The 26,565-nt window shown below is 38.1% G+C and overlaps 1 protein-coding gene across 1 annotated transcript in view; it reads left to right on the top strand.

Annotated features, from left to right (window-relative positions):
• GABBR2 (gamma-aminobutyric acid type B receptor subunit 2) overlaps nucleotides 1-26,565 on the top strand; it is a 492,274-nt gene that overhangs the window by 306,980 nt on the left and 158,729 nt on the right. Inside the window, exons 9-11 of the mRNA XM_050891519.1 lie at nucleotides 12,065-12,145; nucleotides 15,335-15,485; nucleotides 15,972-16,104. Coding sequence (XP_050747476.1) covers nucleotides 12,065-12,145; nucleotides 15,335-15,485; nucleotides 15,972-16,104 — 365 coding nt within the window. The remainder of the gene's footprint in view (nucleotides 1-12,064; nucleotides 12,146-15,334; nucleotides 15,486-15,971; nucleotides 16,105-26,565) is intronic.

Genomic DNA, 26,565 nt, shown 5'->3' with positions numbered 1-26,565 from the left:
AATCAGCTTTTCAAGGATTTTTGCCTTATGTTATATTTCATTCCTATAGGCATAAATCCTGTCCTCTTGTAACAAGTTAATGTTCAAACTAAAATCATCATTGCTGTATGCTATCAATTTTCTGGGCAGAATACATTCTTTCAAACTATGAGTGATTTGTCAAACTGTTTTCTGTCAGTACCTAAAATATCAGGTTTGATTCTGGAAACTCTTAGATGAGTATTTGATGTTATGCACAAAAGCAAAGCTATGCTTATGCATAAATGCTTGTGTGCTCTGGCTGTGCTTTGCCAGGCAACTTTATTCCAGAGCTGTCTGTCAGGTGTATTATATAACTGCTCTATATTAATTATTAAATCCTTTATTATTTAGAGTAATTATAATTTAATGTCTGCTGTTTTCCATGGGAGGTTTTTTCTCTTAATGCAGGCCTGTTTTCTGTAGCTAGTCAAACTACAGAAGAAGAAATAAAAGGAAAAATAAATTGGAATTTAAAATTAACCAGCACAACAATGAAGTATACCATATTTTAGGAAAATTTTGAAGCATCATTAAAGATAAAATCAGGGACTATCACTTCAAAACTCTTCTTTGTATCTTAATAAGTCTTCTACACCACTTTGTTTGCTCTTAGTAAAATATGTTTTGTTCCTAATTAGTAGTAAGAGATTACTGTTAGCTCTTTTTCCTTCTTTCTGTTTTTTCCAGTGGATTAGTAGTACAAAGAGATTACTCAAAACAGGTTAAAGCAAGTGGAGGTTCACTGAAGCAGCAGGAAAATGGAGTTGTTTCTCTGGAACTCTGACTTTTAACAAGTTCCATTTGGTGTGTGTTTCTTTCCTCTTGAATACAAGATCAGCTTAAAAATACAGATCAGGTTTAAAAAAAAAGCCTCTAACCAAACCAAAATAGTTTCCTGAATGAGCTTTCTTTTGCAAATATTATTGGTTTTTTTTCCAGTAACTTTTAACATCATTGGAATTTAAAAGGAAAAATAAAGAAATAGTAGTGGTGATAAATTTTGAAGTTCAAAACTAGAATGCATTCTACTAAAATGTACTGGTAGTAACTGAAGGAAGCCAAACAGCTCTACTAACATGAAAAATGTGTATCAGGGTGGGTTAAATTCTGATTTGACTGTTACTATCATCTTGTGTTTCAAAACTGTTTTGGCCTCATCCTGACATACAATTCACATACACTTACATCCAAAAAAAAGTGTCAAATGGAAATTCATAAAGTTGGAAATATCATTGTAGGGGCCTAGTGGGCTGGGCTGGTACACAGAACATTTCAAGTGCTAGTTTTTGAAAACCCACCACTTCTTTTGTAGATCAGCAGTCTCCCATGAGTGGATCCATCTCCTGGATCTGTCCCTTAAAGCCTGTAAGAACTGAGTAGGGCATGGTCATTTTTTCTAGCTGCCAACATTTCACACAGAGATTTCATGTCTTCTAGTGCCTTAGGGCATGGGGCTGTACAGGCTCACCACCTGCACCCCTCGGCCAGTGCCTCAGGCTTTAGGTTCCTCACACATGTGCTTAGGGTCTCACAACATCTCTCCTCCTGGTGGGTACCCCAAACTTTCCAAACTTCTCGGGTAGCCTCTTGGGGGTCAAAAAGACAGGCAAGAAACAGACTTTGAAGAGGAATTTCTCAGCAGCCACTTCTGCTTGTAAAAACACTCAAAGTAGCACTCCCAAACACACTTTTCTCACCCTATGAATCATGCAGTTCTTGGGTTAGATGGGCATCCTGGGGTTGTGTAACATTTCTTGTTTTGTCACTCCCTGGTGTGCCATCCCTAAATGTAGCAGTGACAAGCCCATCCCTGATGGGGAGTGTACCTCCCTGAAGACAGGGAAATACAATCTGTGATCCCATGTGGCTCTAAGCCCCGAGCCAGGCTTCTGCATGGGGAGCTGATTGTCAGGGGAGGGCTAGAGCTTGAAAGGCTCAATGTCTGTGGCTTTCAATGGCTCTTTGAGTGACGGCTCTCTTGTTCGTCTCAGCAGTGGAAGCTGGAAGAGGGATCTAGGGGACTATCACTACTTAGGTGCCTTTATAGTCTCCCCTATATGTTGGCGAGGGGTCGCTAGCAGATGCAGGGTATTACACAAGTGGGCTCTTTGTTACTCTAAATTTTTTCTGGAATGCTTCCCCTACTCTTCCTGAATAAAGTATCTGGAATAAACCAGCCTGGGTGAGTCAAAACTGGCTTTCTTGTACAGGAAAAAACCCTGGCAGTTACCGTACAAATCACAAGACAGAAAAAAGCACAGAGTTTGCAGCTTTGTATAAATGTGTTCAACACCGCCTCAGCTACCTTATTTTGTATCTTAGGATGAGGGCAGTGGAATTCTGCCTTTGGGTTTGACCCTGAATCACGAAGAAGATATTCAAAGCTCTTTATGTGCTACAGTGTTTTCACAGGCCACCTGGTATAATGGCAAGAGTGGATATTCAAGGACATAGGGAGTAGTGCAGATCCAACACTCATAACACACACAACAGCTGCTGCTCTCCTCCCATCTCAGGCATGGTAATTGTGAAACTCCAACCTCTAAATAATGCACTCTTAACTCTGAAAAAGTTTAAGGATGCAGTACGTAAGGAAGAAGCCAGAGCATCTCGTTTTCTGACCTCTCAGCTGGAGCAGACCAGGCACAGCCTGCTGCGAGGCTGCTCAGCATGTGCTGAGTCCTCCCCTCCCAGGGGAGGGGAAGCACAACCCTGACAGATGGCGAGGGAAGGCCCTAATCATATAATCGTAGGTATTCATCCAAATGTGTGATAACGGAGCCTTTGTTTTGTCCCTGCCGTTGTGTGAGATTACCAGAAAGCAGGCATGCCTTGCTAAGTGGAGGGAAAACAACCTTGTTATGAGGCACTCAGTCACTTTGTCGCGTCTATGCAATAGCTGGCATGCTGCTCTGCTCCTGTCCTCTGGCCAAGCACGCGTCTTCTGTGGTGGGGGATATTTTTATTTCTGTCACGTTATGCATTGAAGTTTGCTTATCGTATAAATTAGGAAGGGCCACCCAACCCTCAAAAGGAGGACCGCATCATGCAGCTTGTTCTGTATGTCTGAGCAGCCCCTGAAAACACAGTGACAGAGAATTTGCGGCACTGTTCAGGTCAGATGAAGCTGTCCACAGACCGGGCTTACTGTCGATGGTTGTGCTGCGTATCACTGCACTGACAAGAAAAGCCTCTCTGGGGAAAGAGGTAACCACCCAAGGTTTTCCGAGTAACTAATTTGCGTTTTTTTTATTTGTCTTCTGAACTGCAAAAAATAAGCGATACTCCACATTGAATTGAATTTAAAATGTCAGTTAGATAAGTAATGTGTTTCGTTAAGTGTAGTGAAACATTTCTTTTGGGCATCCACGAGAAAATGAAATTAAATGCTAGAATGTTAAACATACCAGAGGAGGAAAAGGTCACCCTGGTCTTCTGTCTGATTCAACCAGAGTGTACAGCTGGGCTGGAGTCAGGGTCATCCAGGTCCCCAGGGCTGCCTTTCCTGTCAGGACATCCCCTGGTGGTGGCCAGTCACATCTTCTGTCAGGTTTGGATGGAAAGCTTAAACGCTGAGCCAGCAGATGGAAGCTGGGATTAGGCTACTGTCTTGGGTGTCTTGCATTTTTCAGCTACAGATGAACTTTAACCTGATGAGTTAGGGAAGACTGACAGCAGTGCTATTCCCAGTCGTTTCTTCCCTAAATGACACTGCTTGGTGAATTTGACTTAAGTTCATGAGTAACTTTTGGGTTAACTAAAAAAACATTCTCTGGTAATTTGATAATGATTCAACACTTTTTTTTGCCAGACTCTCCTGATAGTGCACACTGTGCCTACTCAGACTCAGTTTCCAGGGCACCAGAGAGATAACAATTGCATTTATTCCCCTTGGATAAGAGATCTGGAAACACTACTGTTCTGTCATCTTGGGTTTCTTTGGAAGTCTCATAGACTGTCGAAATGGATACACGGCCGTCCTATGGTTTGCTGTCCCTTATCTTTGAATTAGTGCAGCATCACGGTATATCTTGAATTGTGCCTCACGGTCTCTGACATTTCAGCACTCTGAAATCAAGCTCAAGAGGCAACAAAACGTGGCCACAGCCTCTCTCGCTGGCACCTCCACCTCCTGCACAGTCCTGGCTTCTGTCGTCCCTCTCACGGAGAGACTCTGACAGATGGAGCTGCTGCTGGGCCCTGGGCTGGTGCCAGGGGAACTTCTCTGCAGATCAGTGGCATCCACATGCAAACCTGTCACTGCCTGGATGGCCCTTCAAACCCGGGAAGCTCCTGGGAGGTCTCCTGGGAAGCCAGCCCAAGCCTGTGTGTCTGCACAGGCTGATTTCCTAGCACACCCACTGTAGAAAATGGACTAGTGTATGAGAGTAAAGGTACTTAAAGGCACACAACAATTACAGCAATTAATAAAGTCGTGTTATTATTTAATAATTGAGGAAATTCCTTCTCATGGTGGCTGCCTGTAGTTCTACACATGCAATGCTATTTCCCACTGTAAATTCTTAGTCAAGAAAAGCACACTGATTTTGGACTCTGCTAGGAAGAGGTGATTCCAAGTGATAAGTGAAATAAATATCAATTTTTATTTGTAGACCGTGTTACATTTAGGTAAATATTAATATTAAAAAACACATGTACACTTACACTCTGAGGTACTGTATGACTTCAAAGAATAATTTGCTTTGGCAAGTAAACTCTCAGAATGATGAGGATTTTCATTCTCTGAAAAGTTAATAAAATCCTAAAAGAGGATGAACAATAGAATAGGAAAACCCTTAGCTGGACTGAGATGTTGCAGTTATTGCACATGTGTGTATCCTAAAATATAATCATAACGTGCCTATTTGAATATTTGTTTGTATCTGTTAACTTCCTTAATGGAGTTAAAAGTAGTTCAAATTACTGACATATGTCTCAGTGATTATACAGTTTGATTATGATTCTCAGTTAAGATTTTATGCTGGAAGTATTAAAACCAAAAAAATTGTGATCTCATATACAACCTCATTTCAAACTATAGAGGAATTTATTAAGCATACTGAGAAACAGGAACTTCTTTTTAGAAGAATTAATGTAAGCTCTGTACACGTGCTTCATCACACTAGTCATTATACTTCATGGATAATCTACCTTCATTATTGTATATTTGTTTATACCTTTCTCAGTTTCCTGAATGAAACATATAATGACGGTGTTAACAATTCAGATTTTAAGAAGTAATTGTTTTAAACTCAAAGTCATTATTTTTTATTTCATTGTATAGCTTTTTGTTACATAATATATAAATAACTATGATATTTAGGTATTAAATCCACATGAACTATATTACTAAATTTCTATGCAGAGCTAGAAGCCAGTATAACAAGCAAAATAGGAGACAGGTGTAAAATCAGGAAGGTAAAAACAAAGGTTAAAAAGAATCAGTAAAATTAATTTTTATAAGGTTTTAAAAATGCAAATGCTTGAACTTTTTATGGAAAAATCTTCTTGGGCTATAAAACGACTCGATTTTTTATGAGTTCAGGATACTTAATGACATTTTATGTGCTGCTTGCTTACTTGCTTGCTATGTCCTGTTGGCTAAATACCATTACTAACGTAGTGAAATAAGCCCAGGGTTAAGACTTCTTAGCTTTTATCCTGACTCTAAAGCTGACATACACTGTTTGGCCTTTGGCTGGTTTAACCTTTCTGTCTGTTTTGCTTTATGGATGAATGAAAGATAGGACTTGAGAACTGGCTATGAAGAGTAATTATCCCTTGCTATATATATTGCTTTCATAACTCAGGATTTCCTGTATGTTGTGTGCATTGGAATCCAGGATTTCAGAAATAAAACACTAGACAAAAACTTCAAACGAAGGAAATAGGTATGCAGGAGTTAAAGATGAAGGTAATATTTCTTTGAGTAAAACAGATTTTTAACTGTAATTACAAGGGTAAAAACTGTGGTAATTCAAATCCTTGCAAAGGTAACATATTTTTCTTCCTTGATTCTTTCTTTTCTGGCAGCTTCTGCTGAAGAATAATCTTCTATCTGACCTGACATTTTCTTCCTTATTTGAACTGTGATTCTTAATCTCAGCATTTCTGTCTTTAAACAAAGAACTAGTTGCCTACAAGTGGATAGAAATTCATGAAAAAGGCTTTGCTCATTCATTATTTATAAGCTTCTCTTGTGATTTTTTTTTTTTAATTGGAAACTTTCAACGTGTATTGGTTATTGCTGATATGCGATAAGGATAACTGAAAAGCTTCCCGGTCCTGTTTGACAAGGATATATTGTGAAAGTTAAGATTACATTAGTTTGCAAAGAGTTTCTACAGGATCCACGACATGAAATGTTTCTGTATTTATTCTGAAGGAAATTAGCTTTCATGACTCTTGGTTTAATTCAGTAATGTAAAGGCATTTAAAACAGCATTTCCAGCTTTTGTGGTAGATCGTTATTTTGTGAAACAGTTTTCGAAATGAGTGAGACAAAGGCAAGACAGGTTAGAAGAGACTTTGCAGGCAATTTGCACAGGACTTACTGAAATATAGGAAGTGTTCTCAGACTTGCCATCAGTTTCCAGTCTCCAGCTTAGGTTTTTCACTGCTTGTGTGTGTTCGGCCCACCTTCTTTCCTGGGACTTGTTCTCTGAATACCCCCGGTCACAGGATTGCTGTGCTCAGCGTGGCACATTAGCTCTTCAGGAGCCTTCGCAGCAGGAAATAGAGGGAATGAGAAAGAAGAGCTAAGACCTATCAGTGACACCTGATTGCTAGGTGACTGACAGTTTAAAGCGCCAAAGAAAAACATTCACTCTTTAAAAGGGAATGTGACCAGAAGCCAAACCGGAGAAAGGCAAGCCTCAGGACACCATAACGTAATGTGTCCGTGCACCCTTCGCCCTGTCTCTGGACTGAACCTGTCAATGAGTTGCCAATAGCTTGTGAATGGTGAACTTTCAGATAGGTTAGGTGTGCCTTTGAAAGTGTGAGTACTTGTGCAGTGGCATGATTTTTGATTCATATCTAGAATATTGACTTGAAATTTGAAATTAAAATCTTTCCAAATTTAAGTGTCATTCTCTTCCTAAGGATCTTCAAGCATTTCAGGTGCGTATGGTCCATGCTCAGTTTCACCTGTTGGCGGCCACTTGGGCATTTTCCAAAATTTTTCTGAGATCTGATGAGTAAATGTTCCCCATAGCTGCCAGCAGTCCTGTTGGGCTGCGATGCATGGATGAGGAACAAAGTGCAAGAGTTAAATGTTTCTGTTGTAGGACAAGATTTAATAATTGAATCCTGAGATAGGCTGCTAAGCGCTGAATATGCAGCGAGATTTTCTAATGTGCTAAGCATCTAATCACTCCCACTGAATTACGATGGTTAAGCAAGAGGGACAGCTGACAAAGAGTGGGAGAAGGGATTGTTAAACTGATGTCAGAGGAAGGTTTTCAGGGAGTACAGTGATAACTTCCTGAGTGGAGAAGCAGGAGGAACTATATAAAAAAATTTTGGAAAATCTTTTCAAGGAGGAGACGACATGAAGACGACACCTTATGCAGGGTTGTTTTTTCAGGACAAACTAAGACCTAGATATTGTGTATGCTTTCAGCTATAGGTTGTCTTTTTTCTGCTGCTTCTAAGTTGAGAATAGCCTAAGTGTCCTTTAGATGAGAAACCTCAGTGACTCTTAGCTTATCTGGAGAATAGTCCATAGTAAGTCTATTAAATTTACTTTAAAATTTATTTTATATTTGTCGGAAAGTGAATACTCATCACTTGCACATGTTTATCTTTGTAGTTTGCATGGAATTCTAACTTTATAAAGAGCTGCAGTGACATAACAAAGTATTAGCAGTGTCAAGCTACAGTAAGCTATTTAGAGCTTTGAGGTCCTTAATATTCATTTACAGCCATGTAATTTGGGCACCACGGTAATGTTAGGGCAGACCTGTTAATCTGTCTTTGTTCTTGTGGCCTAGACATAGTTCTTTACATTGGTATAACCAACCAGACGTGTAGGAGTTCATGAATGCATTCACATATCAATATACCTCTTTTTGTAACTTCATAGGATACTGTGTTATTTCAGAGTGCCCTTACTATTTTAAACATAAATTATACTGGTGATTATACTGGTGTAAACATTTTTATATTGGCTTAACTGCATCACCACTAGGGTTATTTGTACCATTTCAGTCAGACTGACATAGTTGAAGGTGCTACGAGCTTTAGATATAGACAAAGTCTTAGCAGCATTAGGAGGTAACCAGCATTGTCTACATAGAGGAAAACAAAGGAAATCCATCTGTCCCATCTCTTATGCATTGCAAGTGCTTTCTCTCATCCTTAAACATCTCTCAGTAGAAATTATCTTCATGAGGTGTGGATAAGAACACTTATAAAAATGTAGTGGAAATGGAAATTATGACATATAGTGAAAGGAACTGAAACTAAGCATAGTCTTATCTGGAAATTCTCAGTGTAAGTGGATAACAGTCATACTGGCAATCATAATACTCAGCTGGTGTCAGTTGCGGGATTATTTTTGCTTTTATTCAACAAGAACATGTAACTAACTGATATGCAATTAAAAATCTGTTCTATTAACTTTGTGAAATGTGACACAATTAATTAAGTGGTAGTGTGTCAATTTGTCTGGAGTTGCTTAAAGTGGGCTATAAAATTCTGTAATAAAACATGTAGAAGAAAACATTTTAATTCACCTTTAAGAGTAGTTCAGCTCTTTGTTGGCAGAAGGCTTTCATCTTGGCCATATAAGTAATCTATTCTGTGACAATTAATTAATGACAAGGATTAGTTGTTTATAATTCTGTTAGACATAATTTTCAGCCACGTATTTCTGGGCCAGTTTTCTCTGGGTTGGTTAGTTTTCATACTTTTCTGTTCCTGTGTGAAAGAACAGCTGCAGATGCAAGTTCTAAAATCCCACCACTCCTGTCATGGTATTGACAAACATTATCTCACAAAACAAGTATATTTTCCACATTTTAACCTGAGCAGGGGGGGTTCAATACAATCTCTCTATCAGGAGTATGGAAAGATCAAGTTAAAAATAATGAAAGCACTACAGAAAGAAGCCAACATCATATTCTGAATATTGTGCAAAGCACTTTGTTGGTATGTTTATTTGAAGGAGTTCCACTTCCTCCTGTCCTTTTGTTGTTGAACACACAGAGATTTTGACAGATATGAGCTACATTATACAAACAGTATACTGACTTGAATAATTCAGAATTTCCAAAGGGAACTCAAGGGAATGACATATAGAAAAGTAGAGCCTGCAGTCCCATCCTTAGCTATGTTGGCCTATGCCAGAGAGCAGAGAGCCATAGTGCTGCCTCCTTGCTTCCTTTAATATTTGGACATGACTTTGTCACTGATCAGCACTTGTGCTTGGGAAACTGAAAAACCAACAGCTGTAGTTGTACTCCTTGCTGTGAGTACAAAAGAGCACAAAGACTATTTGTGTTTCCCCCTCAGCACCCCTGTAATCATACTATGAAATGGATAGTATATCCTTCCTCTCAATAAAAATATGGCTTATTTCCCTAATAGACTACTTGCCACAATTGTAACTACTTTAAGATATCGAATGTCTTTATGGCTTTTCTTGACTTCGGGAAACCTTGGCATGTGCTCTATGAACTGTCCCTTCCCATTTGTAAGGGACGAGGCATTGATAATGTGGTTCCTAGGTACTAAGTGCTTTTTTCCCCACACTCTTATGTTTCTAAGTCCAAAAAAGTCTCGCTCTTCAGCTCAGTCTGCCATGGAAGTTTATTCCTCCAAATAGCTCCAATGAGCTCCATTCCTACGAGGGCTAGCTCCTGGTACCCAGACTAGCTAGTTGTAGGCTACGTCGTTTATATTGCACTACATTGCAGTTATCATCATAGGCACATTCTCAGTGTTACTTCATCTGTAAAGGAAGCCGTGTAAGAATTTATAAATGTTGAAAAGGAATGGCATTGTATGTGACATGAAGCAATCACAGAAAAAGTTTCTCAACTGCAGTACCTTAATCAGTTAGACCACAGATTTACGCTCTCTTTTGTGTATGCTTCAGCACCTATTATGTGCTTCTAACATCTAATCTAGTCCCAGTAAGCACTCCATACAAAAACGTTTGTGGAGCAATTACTCTTTTCTCTTCGTTGTTCATCAGAGCTATCAGGTTTTAGCCTGTTGCTGTAAAGTTGTGGCTAGACCAACACCAGGGTGCGTGTCCTCCCCATTTCGTATAAGTAGATGCTGTGTACTATCTGGCATCTAATGTACAAACTGTATGTCGGTATGCATTCTGGTGTTTGTATCTCTTCTCTCTAGGTTGTGTTTTGATGTTTTATATCTACAGGTAATAGCTGTCATGCTGCAAATACAGATGGAAGTGAATTGGTTCCGTTTTTAGCAGTAACCATTTTAGCTTTTAGATGACTACTGGGAAGATTTTATTGTTTAAGACTGTCAAGGATTTATGCATATATCTATTTCACACAGAATTTTCAGCCGGTGACAGAAAGTATAAACTTTTATTTACTCCTAAGAATATGTAATGCTGTGTGGATGGGCTTTGTGAAACTGCTGCTGGAGACCAGGGGATTGCGCTTTTATTCCAAACTAGTGTTAGGGCCCCACAAGCGGATCATGCTCATGTGAAAGGCAAATCAGTTTTCAAAACTGCGAACTCCAGCTTTTGATGGGCGCATAGCAAATGCCTAGGTATCTCTGCCAGATTTGCAGCCCAGTCTACGATTCTGCGTAAACAATTTTAACAATAAATGTGGTTTATGTAAGGAAAACTTTTGCCACCTGTGAGCTCTCAGATTAGTATTAATCAGCCTGTAGATTTTACTAAAATGGAGCTAGCTGCCCCATTCAGCAGAGCTGAACAGGCACAGTCACTTTGAGTGAGAAAGGAGAAGAGTTTAATGTGGAGCTGTTGGGTGAAATATAGTCTTTTCAAATTTGCCATCTAGTTCAAGATCATCAGCTCCCAAAATCAGTGTCACAAATAGGGTCACGAGCTCGGAATTTAAATGTAAATTGGGTTGTGCATGCCCAGACATAGAGGTCTGAAAGGAAATTTTTGGCTCTGCTGAGCCAACTCATCAAAGAAAACTTTAGCCGATGTGCCTGTGGTTTATAAGTTTCTGATCAAAATGTAAAAGTTTTAGTGTAGAAGTGACAATTTAATAAGTTCCTGCACTTCTAAGCCATACCAAAAACCCAGCAGAAATAGCAGAGATTAATTGATGCCAGATGTTATCAGAAGGGTGGGACAAATGTTTGCTACATTGTTCAGCTGTAGTGGTGTGCTCTGTTCCAGCTACAGTGTCCAAGGCAGCAGCCAAACAAGTTAAGTTCCTATATCTGCGTTACTCTACTCCTTTAGGTACAAGAAGGCCGTATATGTGATGATAGTCCCAAAATAGCGGATGAGAGTAACAGTAAAATTTTAGCCCAAGTGCACATTGGCTTTAATTATATAACATAGTATGTTTTGCAGTCAGGGTACTAATGAGTTGCTAATTCCCAGTCAGAATAAGAGATTAGATTCCCAGCGTATCTATTAACTAGTCAGTCTACTCAGTACTGGCTGGAGCCTGCCACTACGACTCCCCTGGGAAATACTTCACTAAGCAAGATGTCCTAGTTGTTTAAATGAGAGTGGAATGTGTGATTTAGCCATGTCTGTTCTCCCAGCAAAATGTCCTGCATGGTGTGAGCCAGTAAGTGTGTGATCTTTAAGCTGGAGATGTCTGTGCCCAATAAGAACAATTCCCTGATTACATAAAGGAGTTCCTAAAAATACTTCGTGTTTCTTTAAAGAATCAGAAATATTTCATTTAATGATGTTAGCTGTCTGGCATTCTGCTTTAATAATTCATGCACTTCAGGCATATTTCTTTTCCTTTTGACAAACTGTCAAAAAAGAAGGCAAAATCAGTTAAATAATTGAGACCGTGTGAACTGCCATAAACAATCACTCTTGTTTGTTTCTCTGCAGAAAGAAAAGAAGTGAAGGTGGGAGAGTACAACGCTGTGGCTGACACACTGGAAATAATCAACAACAGCATCAGGTTCCAAGGTAGGAGAGAAAACTAGAAAGAGGTACAGGAATGACATGGATAGCTGTATGTAGTTTGTAAGACTGCATGCGGTTAAAGAACTCTTTTAGGATTTTTAATGTCAAAAAGCTATGACACTGTATAAAGAGAAAGGGAACTGAGCTGCACTTAAAAAAAAAACAGAAGGAGAATTCTGAACAGAAAATCACAATGTTTTGATGTTTTATACTTGTTTTTCATTCCAATGACCAGGACAAATTCAAGTTTATATGTGTACACTAATATTCTTTGATATTTCAACAAGCTGCAGATATGTCTTCTATTTCGTCTCCACTGATCAATAATGTTCTAATTTCATCCCCATTTCCCACTCCGCCAGTTCATCTCACCTGAGGGATGCTCTCATGTGCTGTGTTTGCACACACAAGAAGGAGGTGATTGGGGTTTTTTGGGAGGTGTCTGTTAGGCGTTAGAAAACGAGATTTCAAAATAGCAAGCCTAGCTTTAAGATGGCCCATGTGAAACAGGGCCAGAGAGAGTGTTCAGCCCAGCAGCACTCCCGCAGTCCACAGCAGGCATACAGCCTGTGTTGCTGTATCTTCTTGCCAATTTTTATCCCATGCTGCTCCAAAGTTAACATGGGGACTTCCTCTGCCCTCACAGCAGTTGGAGTGCGGGCATAGCCATGTCTTTCTAAGCATATGATCATGGCAGCCACATGTTGGCTGAAATGAGTTTTAAGGGTCTTTCCTGTTGAATATAGGCATATACATTATTTTTAAAGCTAATAATTAAGATTTAATCTTAAGCTCTGCTAAGGTGCAATTCAGTAACAGAAAGTAAAGTCGGCTTCATGAGATCTGTGTGGTTTTCCATGGGAGTGGTCCATGAGTATCAAGCTGCTGTATCCCATGCTCTACTACACCTGCCTCCAGTGTCCCAACGGCCAAGGTTTGCATGAGCATGACTAGAGTTTCACTGCAGTGATCTAATCCATGCTTGTCCATCTGCTGGAGCTTTCCACCTTTCCTTTTGGTATCCTTTGCTGGACTTAAAAGAGCACAGCTACATGCATTTCTCACATCTGTCTGGAGAATAAGGCTTTGGAAATGAAGAGTGCAGAATCTGTCCCGGTTGCCAAAGTCTGAGACCCAGCACATTATTTTTGCTGCAAGGAGAAACTGATGTTGTACTTGAATACTGATTCAATAGCATTAATTTCCAGAGAATATATGCAGGATGAACCAAGTAACAGGTGACAGGTTTTGTTCATAACTCCATGCCTTTATGGACAGTCGATAATGGGAAAAATTCTCTGTTCAGGCTTTTTTCAGGATCAGACTCCTAGTTCTTGTTCTGACCACATCTGGTGTTCCTTCCACCCATAACCTGTCTTATATTTGTCTTAAGATGGATTATGTGACTCACAGTGAACCTTCTCCTTTTACCCACCTTAACTTTTCATAGAGGCAGTCATGTATTCGATGTGGAGGACACTGTTGTTACATCTTCCAGGCAGTATAAAAAACTTAGTAACTTTAAGTATTTGAAATGAAGAGTAGTAAATATAGCCTTGTTTAAACCATTGCATAAAGTTGCACACAAGAGAACAATAGCTCATGATATTAGAAGCAATAGAATTGAATGGCCATTGCACAAATAAGAAACTACATTTTATAGAATCACTGGTTGTTCCTATTTAATAAATACAAATCATCAATATACTCTGTATATTTTAGATACAGCAGGGTGGGGGTTTTTTTCTTTAATATTAGTTCTTTTAATTCAGGCATGTGCTTTATCGTATTTTTGGCTTGTTACTTATTGCCTAATTTTGTGAAGTGTCATGCACTGCAAATGCACGCTCTGAGGTGGGAAGGGGAAAAGGGGAAAATCTCAGGTACTTCTCTCCAATATCAAATCAGCAAATGGTCCCTTGACTGTCACTTTATTGTGATCACCTGAAAGGAAATTTTTTTGCAGAAATGTTGGGCATAAAGACCAAAGGATAGCAAGTTTCTATTGTCTGAATTGTTTCACCTTAACTGGTATGGATAAAATTCTCTCTACTTGTACAAAGCCTTGAATATTCTTCTAGGTGCAAAGCAGAAGAGTGGACATGAAATTTAGCTATGGCAGCTGCTAGTCAGTTATTTACAGCTCTGTGATCAGCAGGTCCACAGAGCTCTGCCTGTGCAGCCGTTTTGTAAAATGAAGCTGCTCGGCCCCGTGTGGTCGTTCTCGCAGCCCCACGGAGAGCTGATGTGAAAGGACAGACTCAGGCACTGTAGGGCACAAAAATCCCGTTCTGAAGGAAGACAGTGATGCAGAAGGCCTTTTGCCAATCCCCTGCACCAAGGAAAAATTTAGTAAGCAGGTAAAATGGAGTGTGGGAAGTAGGGGATGCAGAGCTTTATTGCAGGTGTCGGAAAGTAATTCTTCTCATTAAAACGAGAAGCCTTTAATTAGTGGGAGCTGACTGTTGATCAAGCACATGGCTTTAAATGTAGTTTTTAAGTTCAGACATTCAAGTCCACCTCTGCAGGGATTTGCAAAGTGGGTCTGTCCCTATAAAACCTTTGCTATCCATTTTTCCATATTGTTCCATTCTGTAGAGTCCTGAGGGCACCAACAGCCCTGCCTCCCCCCCTCCCGGGGCTTCCCCCACCCTGCCCACAGCCCACGACCCCATTTCAGCCCCCCAGGGCCGTCAGTCCCTGCCCCAGTGATGCCACACCAAGGCTGGTCTCCAGCTGTGGTAGGTATCTAGACAGGCCGTTTGAATTTGCCCTGGTAATAATGACAGCGTGCAGAGAAACAATGTTCTCTGTTTTCTACTCATTGCTCTGTCACTTGTTTCAGGAAAGCATAACCTCCTGGTGAAATTTACAGTCATAGCATGCATTTTAGTGTTTATTTACACTTTAAAATGAGGATAGTTAGCATATATTTTACAGGGTTCTGCATTAGGGTTTTGTTGTGTTTTTTCTTCCAAAGAGGATGTTTACCTTCTCCAGAAACACAAACCTTCTTGTCAATCAATGTGACTAACATATGTCTGTCAAAGTCAATGATTTCATCAGCTACTGATGTGGTTCACAGTTGCTAAATCTGCTAAACTGAGGTATAGTATTTAGGAGAGGTAAATTTTCTTACAGAAATTCTACATCTGGCTGAGCTTTAGCCTTCTTTTCTTCTTGTAATTCTAGGACTTGAGCCTCCAAAGGACAAAACAATCATACAAGAGGAGCTACGCAAGATCTCCCTGCCTCTCTACAGCATCCTCTCTGCCCTCACCATCCTAGGAATGATAATGGCCAGTGCTTTCTTGTTCTTTAACATCAAAAACAGAAATCAGAAGTAAGACGCTCATGTTACTTCTATCACTACTTCTTTCGTATTTAAATGCCATGTTTGTAGAGTCTGTCTCATATACATATATAAGGAAAATGCTAAAACTGTGGAAAGATGATATTTTAGAACTATTTAATTGAAATCACTGTGTAATATATTCACATTGAAACAGATTGTCTATCTGTTAAGACAAGTTCTTTTATACTGTCTGGAAAGTGTAATTTTTTTATTTATGTTTGACTGTCTGCTATTAACATTAACCCTAGCTAATTAATCCTTCAGTAAAATAGGAGGTCTTTTTACTAAACATTCAAAAACCTGAAACAATGCTAGACACTATAAAACAGCAAATAGTGTGCATGCCTATAGATTTCATGGAGTTCTACAAGAAGGGTTATCTGTTTGCCTGGTTACAAAAAGCTCTTCTTTATTGCTCTAATAGCCTAGCAGTAATCTTTTCCTCTTTAATGCACTATCACCTTTTGTCCATAGACTAATAAAGATGTCCAGTCCCTACATGAACAACCTTATTATCCTTGGAGGGATGCTTTCTTATGCATCTATTTTTCTTTTTGGTCTTGATGGATCCTTTGTCTCCGAAAAGACGTTTGAGACACTTTGCACAGTAAGTAATTCCATGTATTCTAGTTGAAGATAGTCTTGCAGGAAGCTCTGTAAGAAATGAAAACAGAGAAGTTCAGTAGTTGGATCTGTCATTCCATTTAATCACTGGTTCTCTTAGTTCTTTCCTGGGATATTTTCTGGGATGAAATTCTGAAACATGCACAAAGCTATATTATTATTATTAGTGAAAGATTCAGGTACATTGGGATTTGGCCTCAGACTAAAAGAGTAGATGTACTTCCTTGTTTTGAAATTATATATATGAAGTTGAATTATTAAAGATTGTGTTTGTAGCATGACAACTAGTAATATCTGTGAAACTACTATGTTTTCTTTATAGATTCCATATTATTTTAGACTTCATGACCGCTGCTTGTCCAGGTCTTTTTACTCAGTCTTTTTGGCTGAATCTGCAAAGACTTCTACTACTATTTCCAGGCTACACTATAAACTCATACAAGCCTAGATCCACGTAGAGTATATTCTAGTTAAATCAAAACAAGCAACTCTGAAACCAAATTAAATATGTCCACCTAGAAGCTTGTAATGTCTTAATTGCTCACAGTAATGTGCAGCCTGACTTACAGAGGTCATTTCAGGGAGAAGGGCCTGAAAGAAAGGGAAATTCCTTGGAAGGATATTCCTTCCAAACCCAATACAAACAGCATTTAAATTTATCAGATATTTTCTCCTCAAAAAATCCTAAAACTATGCTTGGCCCATTGCCTAAGAATATCAGATGTACTCAGGAGTCATCCTCACTACGTTTTTCATCCTTCTTGAAGTCTCTAGAAAGATGCAGTTCACAGCACCTTTTTTTAGGAGTCTGAATTTCTGATGTCATCATTGGAGAGAGAGAAACTTTACTTCCAGAGAATAATTCAAGGCATGAAAGTTGGATGCCTAAAGCTGGTTGGTGCAGATACATCCCAATATTTCAACTGAAATGCTCCATACTGACTAGAACCATTATAGAAGTGAAATATCATATGACTTGTTCAGTTATACCATTTCAAAACACTGGAGACCACTTTAATATATATACCAAGATGCACTAGAAGATATAATACAGGTGAACATATAGGATTTTCTGTGCAAAGTCTTAGCTTCCTTAGTTGGGCCTGGGCACAGCTGTATTTTAGACACCTAAACATTAGCAGCAAAAAGGAGAGGGAGAGAATATCCAGTCTTCCTACAGCTAGAGTGCAAATTGTTTATACAGCTAGTAGAAAGAAGTGCCTCAAAGACTTCAAAAGGACAATCCTGTTCATCTCTCCCAAACTAGTATATAACTCTCTGAATACATAGGGGCCAATAGGAAGTGGAAGATGCCAGCATGCATTTTTTATCCAACAATTATGCCCTTTTTTGTGAAACAGATTCTAATGGAGCAGAAGTGTCATTAGGAAGCCAGTTGTTGATGTCAATCCCCATTCTCTTCTCATCCTCCGTTGCAGAAGAAGCTAGTGGCAGGAGGTGCAAATTTTATGTCCTGATGTCTGCTCAGCCTTGAGGGGCTTGTATTCAGAGCTCCTGACTTCACTGCCAGGCTGTAGGCCATTGTATGACTAGGCTACAACCCTCCTCTTGAAGCAGCCAAGCACTGCTGAACAGAAGGAAGGAAAGTGGGAACCAGAGGTACTTACCAGCACGAAGCTATTCTAGGGAACAGGTTTCCATCCAGATTTAGCTATATAAAACTAAATTTAAGTCCTCCTTTAAATGTGAAACAGCTCAGTCTTAACTCTGAAAAATGAACCAACATCCAAAATCCTGTGCCTCTGAGCTAGAACATTTCTGCTATCTGGTTTTTCTCTAATTTGCTTCTCAAAATGTAACCACTACTCTCATATTCTAAATGCAACAAAATTTAAGTGAGGGCTGCTTTGTTCTGTCTTATCTTACATATCTCTTCTTTTTTTTTCCGATTTGTATCTGTCACATTATGTTGAGTCTGTTTGTCTGTCTGCCATAGAGGGAAAGATCTGGATGGGCACTTGAGTAAGATAACTACTTAACTGACCAATAAAACAAAGGGATGGGGGAGAATACTGTGTTCTTAAAGCCACACTTTGATTAAGAAGTATCACCACATGCCTTAAAATGAAGTATTTTTTTAACATAGTTAAATGTTATATCAACAGAGCAGAGTCTGTGAGATTTTTCCCCAATCTTGGCTTTCCAGGTTTTCAGTCCAGTGCAGAAACATTTCTGATTGTGCTTTCCTGTGCATGGCTACTGATTTATCTTACGAATCCCAGCTCTGTCAGTGATTCGTATTACACTCATAGATACAAGAAACCCTTCAGAAGTAACTTATCAGGAAATTTTTTTCTAACCTCCTGCTCATTAAAACAATTCTTATAAAATTTCCTCCTCCAATTATAATTTTTTCAATGGGATAGCTTATGCTTCTCTCAGAAATCATCTTTACATGGCCACGGTCGACTGTGGCAATGCACTTTCCTTGTATCTAGAAAACTCTGAATTAATGTTGGGGAATTCATAAATATGGGAGACAAACCCACTTTTCTGTTCAGTAACTCTTCTGTCTCTCCTTTCTCCCCACAACATCCACTAAGTGCTGGGTACAGCGTATAGATTTGGCTCCATGTCATGAACATCCATATTTACATATGGGCAATACGCTTAGTGGTTTCATAAAGACTACTTACAGGTTCTGGTTCTTATAGGATCAGGCCAGTACAAATCTCTCTTGATCATCTGTTTCCCTGGAAATGCATGATTTTGATTACCCATTCTAGCCATATTAGAGATTAGTTTAAAATTCCCATTTTATGCAAGACTATGGCTTAGTCTTTAAAAGAACCAGCTACAATGGAGAGTGATCATAAAAAGCCATTGAGCCAAAAACATGTGGGTATAACAACTACATCTCAGGCACAAAGAAGAGCCATGTCAATGAAGGGAGATATTTTTTTTGTAGGGAAGTAAAAATTTTGATTCAGCTTTTATAAGCACATGCAAAACTAAAAAGCTGTCATTAGTGTTATCCCCTCTCTAAGCCAAGTAATCACCCTCTTTGTCTTCTATATTTCAAAAGCGATTATGTCTCACCAGAGTAGCAGTATATACACAATAGCAAGTTTATTTAATTAGATATGTCATATATGGTCTCTGTTTAATTTTCTGATAATTTTTTGACAACACTTATAGGAGGTCCTTAAATACTCCTGAGTTTACCCACAAAATTCAGGAAAAATGGTTTCCAAATTGTAAGTGTTAAATTCCAAATCCATTGTGTGTGCTTTCTCTATAGCACAGTGTTTGTAGCATTGTTTGCAGGGTGAAGTGCTTTGCAATCTCTGGTCTTTTTGACTTTTCTACAACCTACATCTACATATGACATGTTTTACTCTGTAATATTCCAAGGACACTGAAACATGATCCAAAATTACACAGTAACACCTGAAAATTTCAAAGGATTTCTTTGATAAGTTGTACCACCATTTTCCACTCTATAAGGCACTGGTTGTAGGAGGATGTGGTATATAAGTCAATATGCTGAAACACAGAACCAAGTGTTAAATGTATTTGAAAGTCAGCAAAGCACTTTAAACATATGGTCAAATAATTTCCTGAATAGGGGTATTTTATAAGTCTTTGGAATTATATAGTGTTGACTCTGTGCTAGAGTGGGTAATTGGTTCCCAAACTAACTCATTTTTATCTTGGTATGCCCATTTTCTATGGAAAAGTAATCAAGTATATTTAAATACATAGTAATTTGTGTTCTTATGGTAAGAATTCATAATGCCAAATGTAGCGTTATTTAGTTCCATGTCAGAATTAGAGGTTAGGTGTCATATTGTAAAACTCCAATTACATGGAATTAAAACTATCCAAAGCAGTGAATTCTGAGAAAGTGGTCAGTGTATTATAGAACTGTTAGATCATGTCTTACTTAATAGCAACTTTGTTGGTTGTACAGAAAAAGGAAAAGCAATGAAATATTTCATTAAATGCATATGTATGCCAAAGTAGAAAGTGCTTCAGATATGAGGGAGAGAGAGAATGAGAGTGATCTATCTTTGTTTTTAATCTCAGAATTACCATGGTATCATAGCAAAAAAGAAGTTAGAAGTAAGGGTGTGAAAGAGGAGATGTGATGCCAACTGGAAAAATGCAAGCACGTGGAAAAATAATTGAAAGCATTCATTATATGGAAGAAAGCGACTCGAAATTAGCAATGCCAGTGACATATCCTATGAATAGAGTTTAAGCTGACATACTAGAGATACTTAAAATAGAATATTAGATGTGATCATAATGTTTAGACTTCTGTAATACGTTCTACTGAGAATTTCATGCTTTACATTTAAGACAAGTAATGTCTTTGCAAGCTGGAACTGCTATGGGATGAAAGGCAATTCTGGCCCTAAGGAGGAGAATAGTCTCCTCTTCTCTGTTATGCATCTCCCTCAAGTAGGTAAATAAAATGATGTTCATATTCTCTGAATATAACTGATTAGGTTGGGGCTGAAAAGAAGATTGTTTTAAGTACTCCACGTTGCAGTAAAATGCCTATAGTCTCCACTCAGAAAGGTTTGGTGTATTAGGTAGTAGTAGACTGAACAGCTCTGCTTCTCCTCAGTCCTGGTAGTCCTGATGTGTAGCAGCACTTTCTCCTAGAGAGTGTGCTGGACTGGGTGATTGGAGTGACAGGGAAGGGGCAAATGATCTGTTTGGAATAGTTCAATGTAAGATTCACATTGTTCTGGGAGATATCTATTCTGGAGATAGCAATCATCTTCCAGTCTCCTTCATACTCCAGAGTTCTGCAAAGGTGTTACATCGAAGAGAAGAGGATCTAAGCCTTGCGATTTACACAGTCACTAAAATTAAGCATACTTTATCTTGTTTATCTCATTAATTAGCATAATTTATATGAATTGCCAAAACCAGGCAGATATTCTGTGATTCCTGGTGATCTCACTGAGCCCTGTCAGTGTTTTGCCTTGGATAAAGTAAACAGAGAACATGAAGGTTTTTGCACACCTGTAGTGTTCAGCTGTGCCTCATCCATCCCAGGTTGTGCTCAGGCTTTCAGATTTCAGTCAGTTGCTCTCAGCCATGATGCAGGCATTTGGAAACGGGCTTTGTACAGAAAGAAGGAACCAAACAGTGGGATGGGGTGGAAAGACAGAAAGAGAGAAGGAAAGAGTAGAGATACCACTGCTAAAGTCCAGCTACCTACTGCAGTGTGTGTGACTATCCAGACTTTGTGTTTTTCTCAATCAGACATCCTGAGAACATGTACATTCATGGCAACAGTAGATGTTATAGACCTTATCTTCTCAAAGGTGTACTTTAAAATGTGACCTTTAAATGTATCCAGATCTTCAGAACCACTTAGGGTTTTTCAGCTAATATTATTCTTAATTACGGATCATGAACACTTCTGACTCTGTGTCTTGTAGCAGTGTGAAAGGCAGGTTTTGTTCTTTTTTACTGATTTTTCATAGTCTTATGTCTGCCCTGCTGAGACAACAGCTAGGCAAGGTGGAACTCCATGGTTCACATTGCACCGTTTCTTGGGAAACCCTGAACTTGTGCAAGGTGAGGATTGCAGGGTGGTATAAGCGTGGAGAGACATCCTGAAAACCACATCAAACAGACTGAGAGACTGCAGTGAGGAGCAGGGAGGAAAAGCCAGGTGTGAGAGGTTATGGAACAGGTTCCTAGGGATGGGGGCAGGCTGCAGGGTGAGGGGGATGCTGGGCAATTTGCTAAAACTCTGAAAGTCATGGAGCTGGGAGAGAGCAGTTCTGGAAGCAGGGACTTGCCTTTAATGGTAAAGCAGGGAGAGGGAGAAGATGTGTGAACCTTCTATCTATTTATTTATTTCTGTTTTGTCTTCCGTTGTCACTTTGAGTTTTTTCTGTTTAACCATTTGTGGGGAAACTGACTAAAAGGAAAATGTCTGGGCAGTGCCACCTCAAAGCTGTGGCTGTCTTGGTGTACTATGGGCAAGAACCACTTGGACTAGACCCCATGCTACCAAATAACATCTAGCCTTGATATATGGTTAGTAGTTGATGATGTGCTCTTTATTCGTACCGTTTATGCTCTTCAGGCATTGACATAGGTTTGGGGTTTTTCCCCCCCCCCCTTTGGACTTCATATTTGCCTGATTCTTTTCCTCAAATTGTTTAATTTTGGCCAGGAATTAAAAAAGCAACAGGTAAACACTCAGCTCCTACTGAACTGCAAAAGGATTTGGACCTCTAATCCATTTCTTTGTCTCTGGAAACCATAGCCTTTGTTTGTATTTTTAGTCTGGCCTTTTTCATTTTGCATGTATTCTTTAGTTTATTTCCTACTTAATTGTTTAGCTGTTAATTTTAATCTCCCTTTTCTGTGTAATCACTTCCATAATTGTCCTCACTGTCGTTCAGTCTGAGACTGATCTCACTCCTGTTTAATTCAAAGGCAATTCTGTTACTGAGTTTAACATGAGCCTGATCAGCTTCTATTTTAGTAAATGACATTTTCTTGAGGAAAAAAAAAAAAGGAGAGAAAAAAGTTACAAGGCTGAATAGATCCTTGAAACAAATTTATTTCATATACTGAAGGAAATACACCACAACCTTGCCAGAGATTTATTAAGGTAATATTTTTAAAACATTTTGCCTCTCCTCAGTAGGACAACAGCCAGATTTTAAAGCCCCCTTACAGAATCAGGAGCAATTGTGATATCTTTTACACTACCCATGGATTAATTCTGAAAAATAGTCTGAAATATATTAAGAAATCACTACAGGAGATCTCACAGCATGTGAAGAACCACTGTACTTAATTTACGTGAAAACAGCAGGATGCAATTCTCTAACGTTATTGCCACTTACGTTTTACAAGAACTGTGCTGGCGCCACACAAATTCTAAAGAATGAGTTAAAAATCATAAACACGTGTCAAAAAATGTTTGATACAAATGAGAAAAGTATAATTCAAATGGATGAACTCATTCTTTGGGACCTATCTGTACTCACACTGGGGATTTTGCCATGGTTAATAGAAGCAGGATCAAGCCCCAGTGAAAACTTGTTGAGATGACACATTTTTGTTCATCATAATTATCCTTTATGTTCCCAGTTTGCCAAGAAAAATAGAAGGTGCTTAATTTTCAACTCATAAGTAGTCCACAGAAATCAACAGAATTGTCTACTTAAGGATAATTGTGCTCTCCAGGGCTAAACCCACAGCATGGTTTATTCTCACGTTTGTCACTTTTAAGTGCTTAAGTCTAATACTAAGATGCCACCAAGCTGCTCAGCACTAATGTTCAGCTGCAGCCTAACCCTGAGGGCACTGCAGCTTCCAACCCAGTATGTGTGCAAAACTGGCTAATTATTGATGTTCCCAAAATGAATTAGTCTGAGTCTCATAAACTAAGCTGGAGAGTGTTTGGAGTGTCAAATCCTATGAAAGATTTGAAAGTTTTTATTTAAAAGAAACCATTAAAATTAAGATCTTGAGATGGTAGAAATGATGCTTTTAAGAATCTTAAATCTGACTCCTCTGCAGGAACATAATCTAAATGTTTTGCTAACTGAAGAAGAAATTGTTAAAGAACCAAGCTGTTTCACTATCCCATTCAAATAACTGTTATTGAAAAAAAAGAAGTTACCTGGAGAGGTGATAAGAAGTTTGTAGCTTTTTATGCAACATATGGAAGTTCTTTGTGCTGATATTTGGTTTTCTTTAGTCTTCATTCCGAGTCTTTAATCCCATATTCTTGTTGTTTGCTTGATATTGGCAAACTGAATTAGTATAGCCAATTTAAAGCTGCAACACAAAAAAAGAGAATGTGTAGTATGTTTTTTTTCTTTCAACTTAACAGAGGAGTAGAATACATCACTTTCTCGATCAACTGCATTTGAAATTTTAGTTATTGCTTTCATGAGCTCAATACCTTCCCAGGCATTCCTTGTCAGTTCATGACGGTGTGGTCTTCTGAATGCATATTCAGTGGTGGTGAAATCTGGGAAAATAATGGAACTTCTTTAAAAGTGAAATTTTTTACCTTTCATCAATTCAGTCAATTTTCCAAGATAACCTTATTTTATAATTTTATATAGAATTGTAATTGTATTAAAATAAACTATTTAAAATAAATTCAAATAATATTGTTGTTTATCTGAAAGTTAACAGTACCTAAAATAGTGTTTTTGTTTGTAAGATTCATTCTTAGAGTATATAAACGAGGAGAGACTTTTACTTCTTTGTTCAGGATGTTTCTGATGCTTTCACCACTTACTAATTTCCCCTTACTAACTCATTGTTCATAATTAGGTGGCTTCTTTTATTAATAATAAGTTATAATATCAAATAACTTTGTAGGTCTGTTACACAGATATATAAATAGCAACCACTTCACCATTCACATAACAAGATAATGGGAAAGGTGCAGATAGATTTGTGTGAAGATATCAAATAACAGCATTCAAAACATAGGCTAGCCAGGTGAAGCTCAAGGTTGAGAGGAAATATGATTCAAATGGAAGTAGCTTTATATAAGGCTGTTAAGCTATCAGTGCTTATTATGAGGTGGAAGAATAGTCTTACTTACAAAAGTAAAAGATCTTTAGCACCTTGTGGATAGGTTTGAAACAGAGGCTTTTTGTTGCAAAGGGAAGTTGAAAAGAAATGCTCCTTCAAGATGTAAGGAGCATCTTGTTCATAAATGCTTATGAACTTTACAACATTTGTTTAAACACCTTACAACATTTGTTTAAACATTAATATTTGACAAAGGTGGATTTTTGATTGTTTTAAATAAACATCATATCTGTTCCAAGTCTGGAAAATGACCCAGAATGGTCTGTTTCTTTGTGGAGACACTTTCAGTGTTTGGTGGTTGTCAACTGTGTTGTCCACTAAATAAATGATTTCTAGCTTTTTCTGTTATCACAAGTAATGCACCTGTAAGAGCTTCTATCAAGCAATTTATAAAAAGCACAAATTCCAATCATAAGTGCATACATAGTATTTTCAAAAATAGACCCTAAACCTAAATAGAGTAGGAAGTATAAAGAAAAGAGAATTAGGAAGCTGCATTTTGGCATCTGCATAGACATACTTGATTGTTGTATACCAAACAATATTATCTCCTTTTACACTTGCGAGTTGTCTTTGAATGACATAAACCAAAAAATTTGTAGGAGATATTAAATCAGTCAAAACATCTTATTCAAAAAAAGAAGTAATCAAGAAATACAAGCAGATAATTGAAGGTATATCCTAAAATTCAGTGAAGGCATGAGGAATTTTGTAATGACCTAACCTTCTAAGAAAAAGATAAACAGTTTTCAGGTTTTGGGTATAGTTTGGAGTAGGGATTTGAATGCAAGTTTCCCATCTTCTAAGGAGGTGCCTTTCCTGCTTGTTTGGTGGGTACTGGGGGGAGGGTGATCTTCCTCAGCTTCTTCCGTTGAAATGCATCATTAAAACTTCCAACATGAGAGAATTACTGACTGATTGTATAGCATCATGGTCATGCTCTCCAATTATTGGTGTTATTTTTATCATGTTCTTTCAAATGAGTGGGATCTGGAGGTATAATAAGTTTAAGAATATAAATGGGCAGATATATGAATTTCAGAGGCTTTTGCTGTTTTCTAGATTTTTCATCTTGCTGGCTGCATTAATGAATTATAGCAGACAAATTTGAGGTCATTTTCTTCAAAATTAAAAATTTATTTTCTTCTGAAACTTACCATCTCATTCTTAGCAACAGCGATCTCATTTTGACAAAATCTCCTGGTATGTTTAGGCTAGAATGTTTCCAATATAGCCAATAGTTATATTATTCTAATTTGCACAATCCATTTCAGGAATACATAAAACTTTTTGAACCAAACGTGCTAGAAATAACATTTTTCTGAATATGGGGTTAGAAACATATTATGAGCATAATTGAATTTATTACTATTCCCAAGAGGCAATTACTGTTTCAGTGAGAACAAAACAGATTCTTATTAGAGACATGAAAATACCATGTATCTGTTTGCCAAATATATCACTAAACTGTACACAAAAGAGCTGAATACTTATTAATAGCAGCAAAAAGATTGAATGCTAAGTATAGTTATCACAGCTTAATTGATATGAAGTCAAAAAAAGATGTAACTGGCTAATATGAACATGTTGATATGAAACGTATTTTTTAAATCACTCAGAGTTGATCTAACTGTGGTTTTACTAAAGTTATTAGCATAATGTATGATAATGGATAATGAGCAAAGACTTGAAAAAATATTTAAGTTAAAAATAATACTTTGCTGACCTAAATATCTGTTCCCATTTTTTTTTTTGGTTACGGATTTCTTCTTCAATACCACATTCAGGAATTTCACAAAGTGGCAAAACTCACGTGGTTTGAATCTAATCACAGTTGGTTTACTGGTTTTATTAATAGCAAGATTAACGAGCAATCAGT

Source organism: Gymnogyps californianus, chromosome 2 (genome assembly GCF_018139145.2).
Source record: "Gymnogyps californianus isolate 813 chromosome 2, ASM1813914v2, whole genome shotgun sequence".
Classification (NCBI taxonomy): domain Eukaryota; kingdom Metazoa; phylum Chordata; class Aves; order Accipitriformes; family Cathartidae; genus Gymnogyps; species Gymnogyps californianus.
This window is presented reverse-complemented; position numbering and strand designations above follow the sequence as displayed.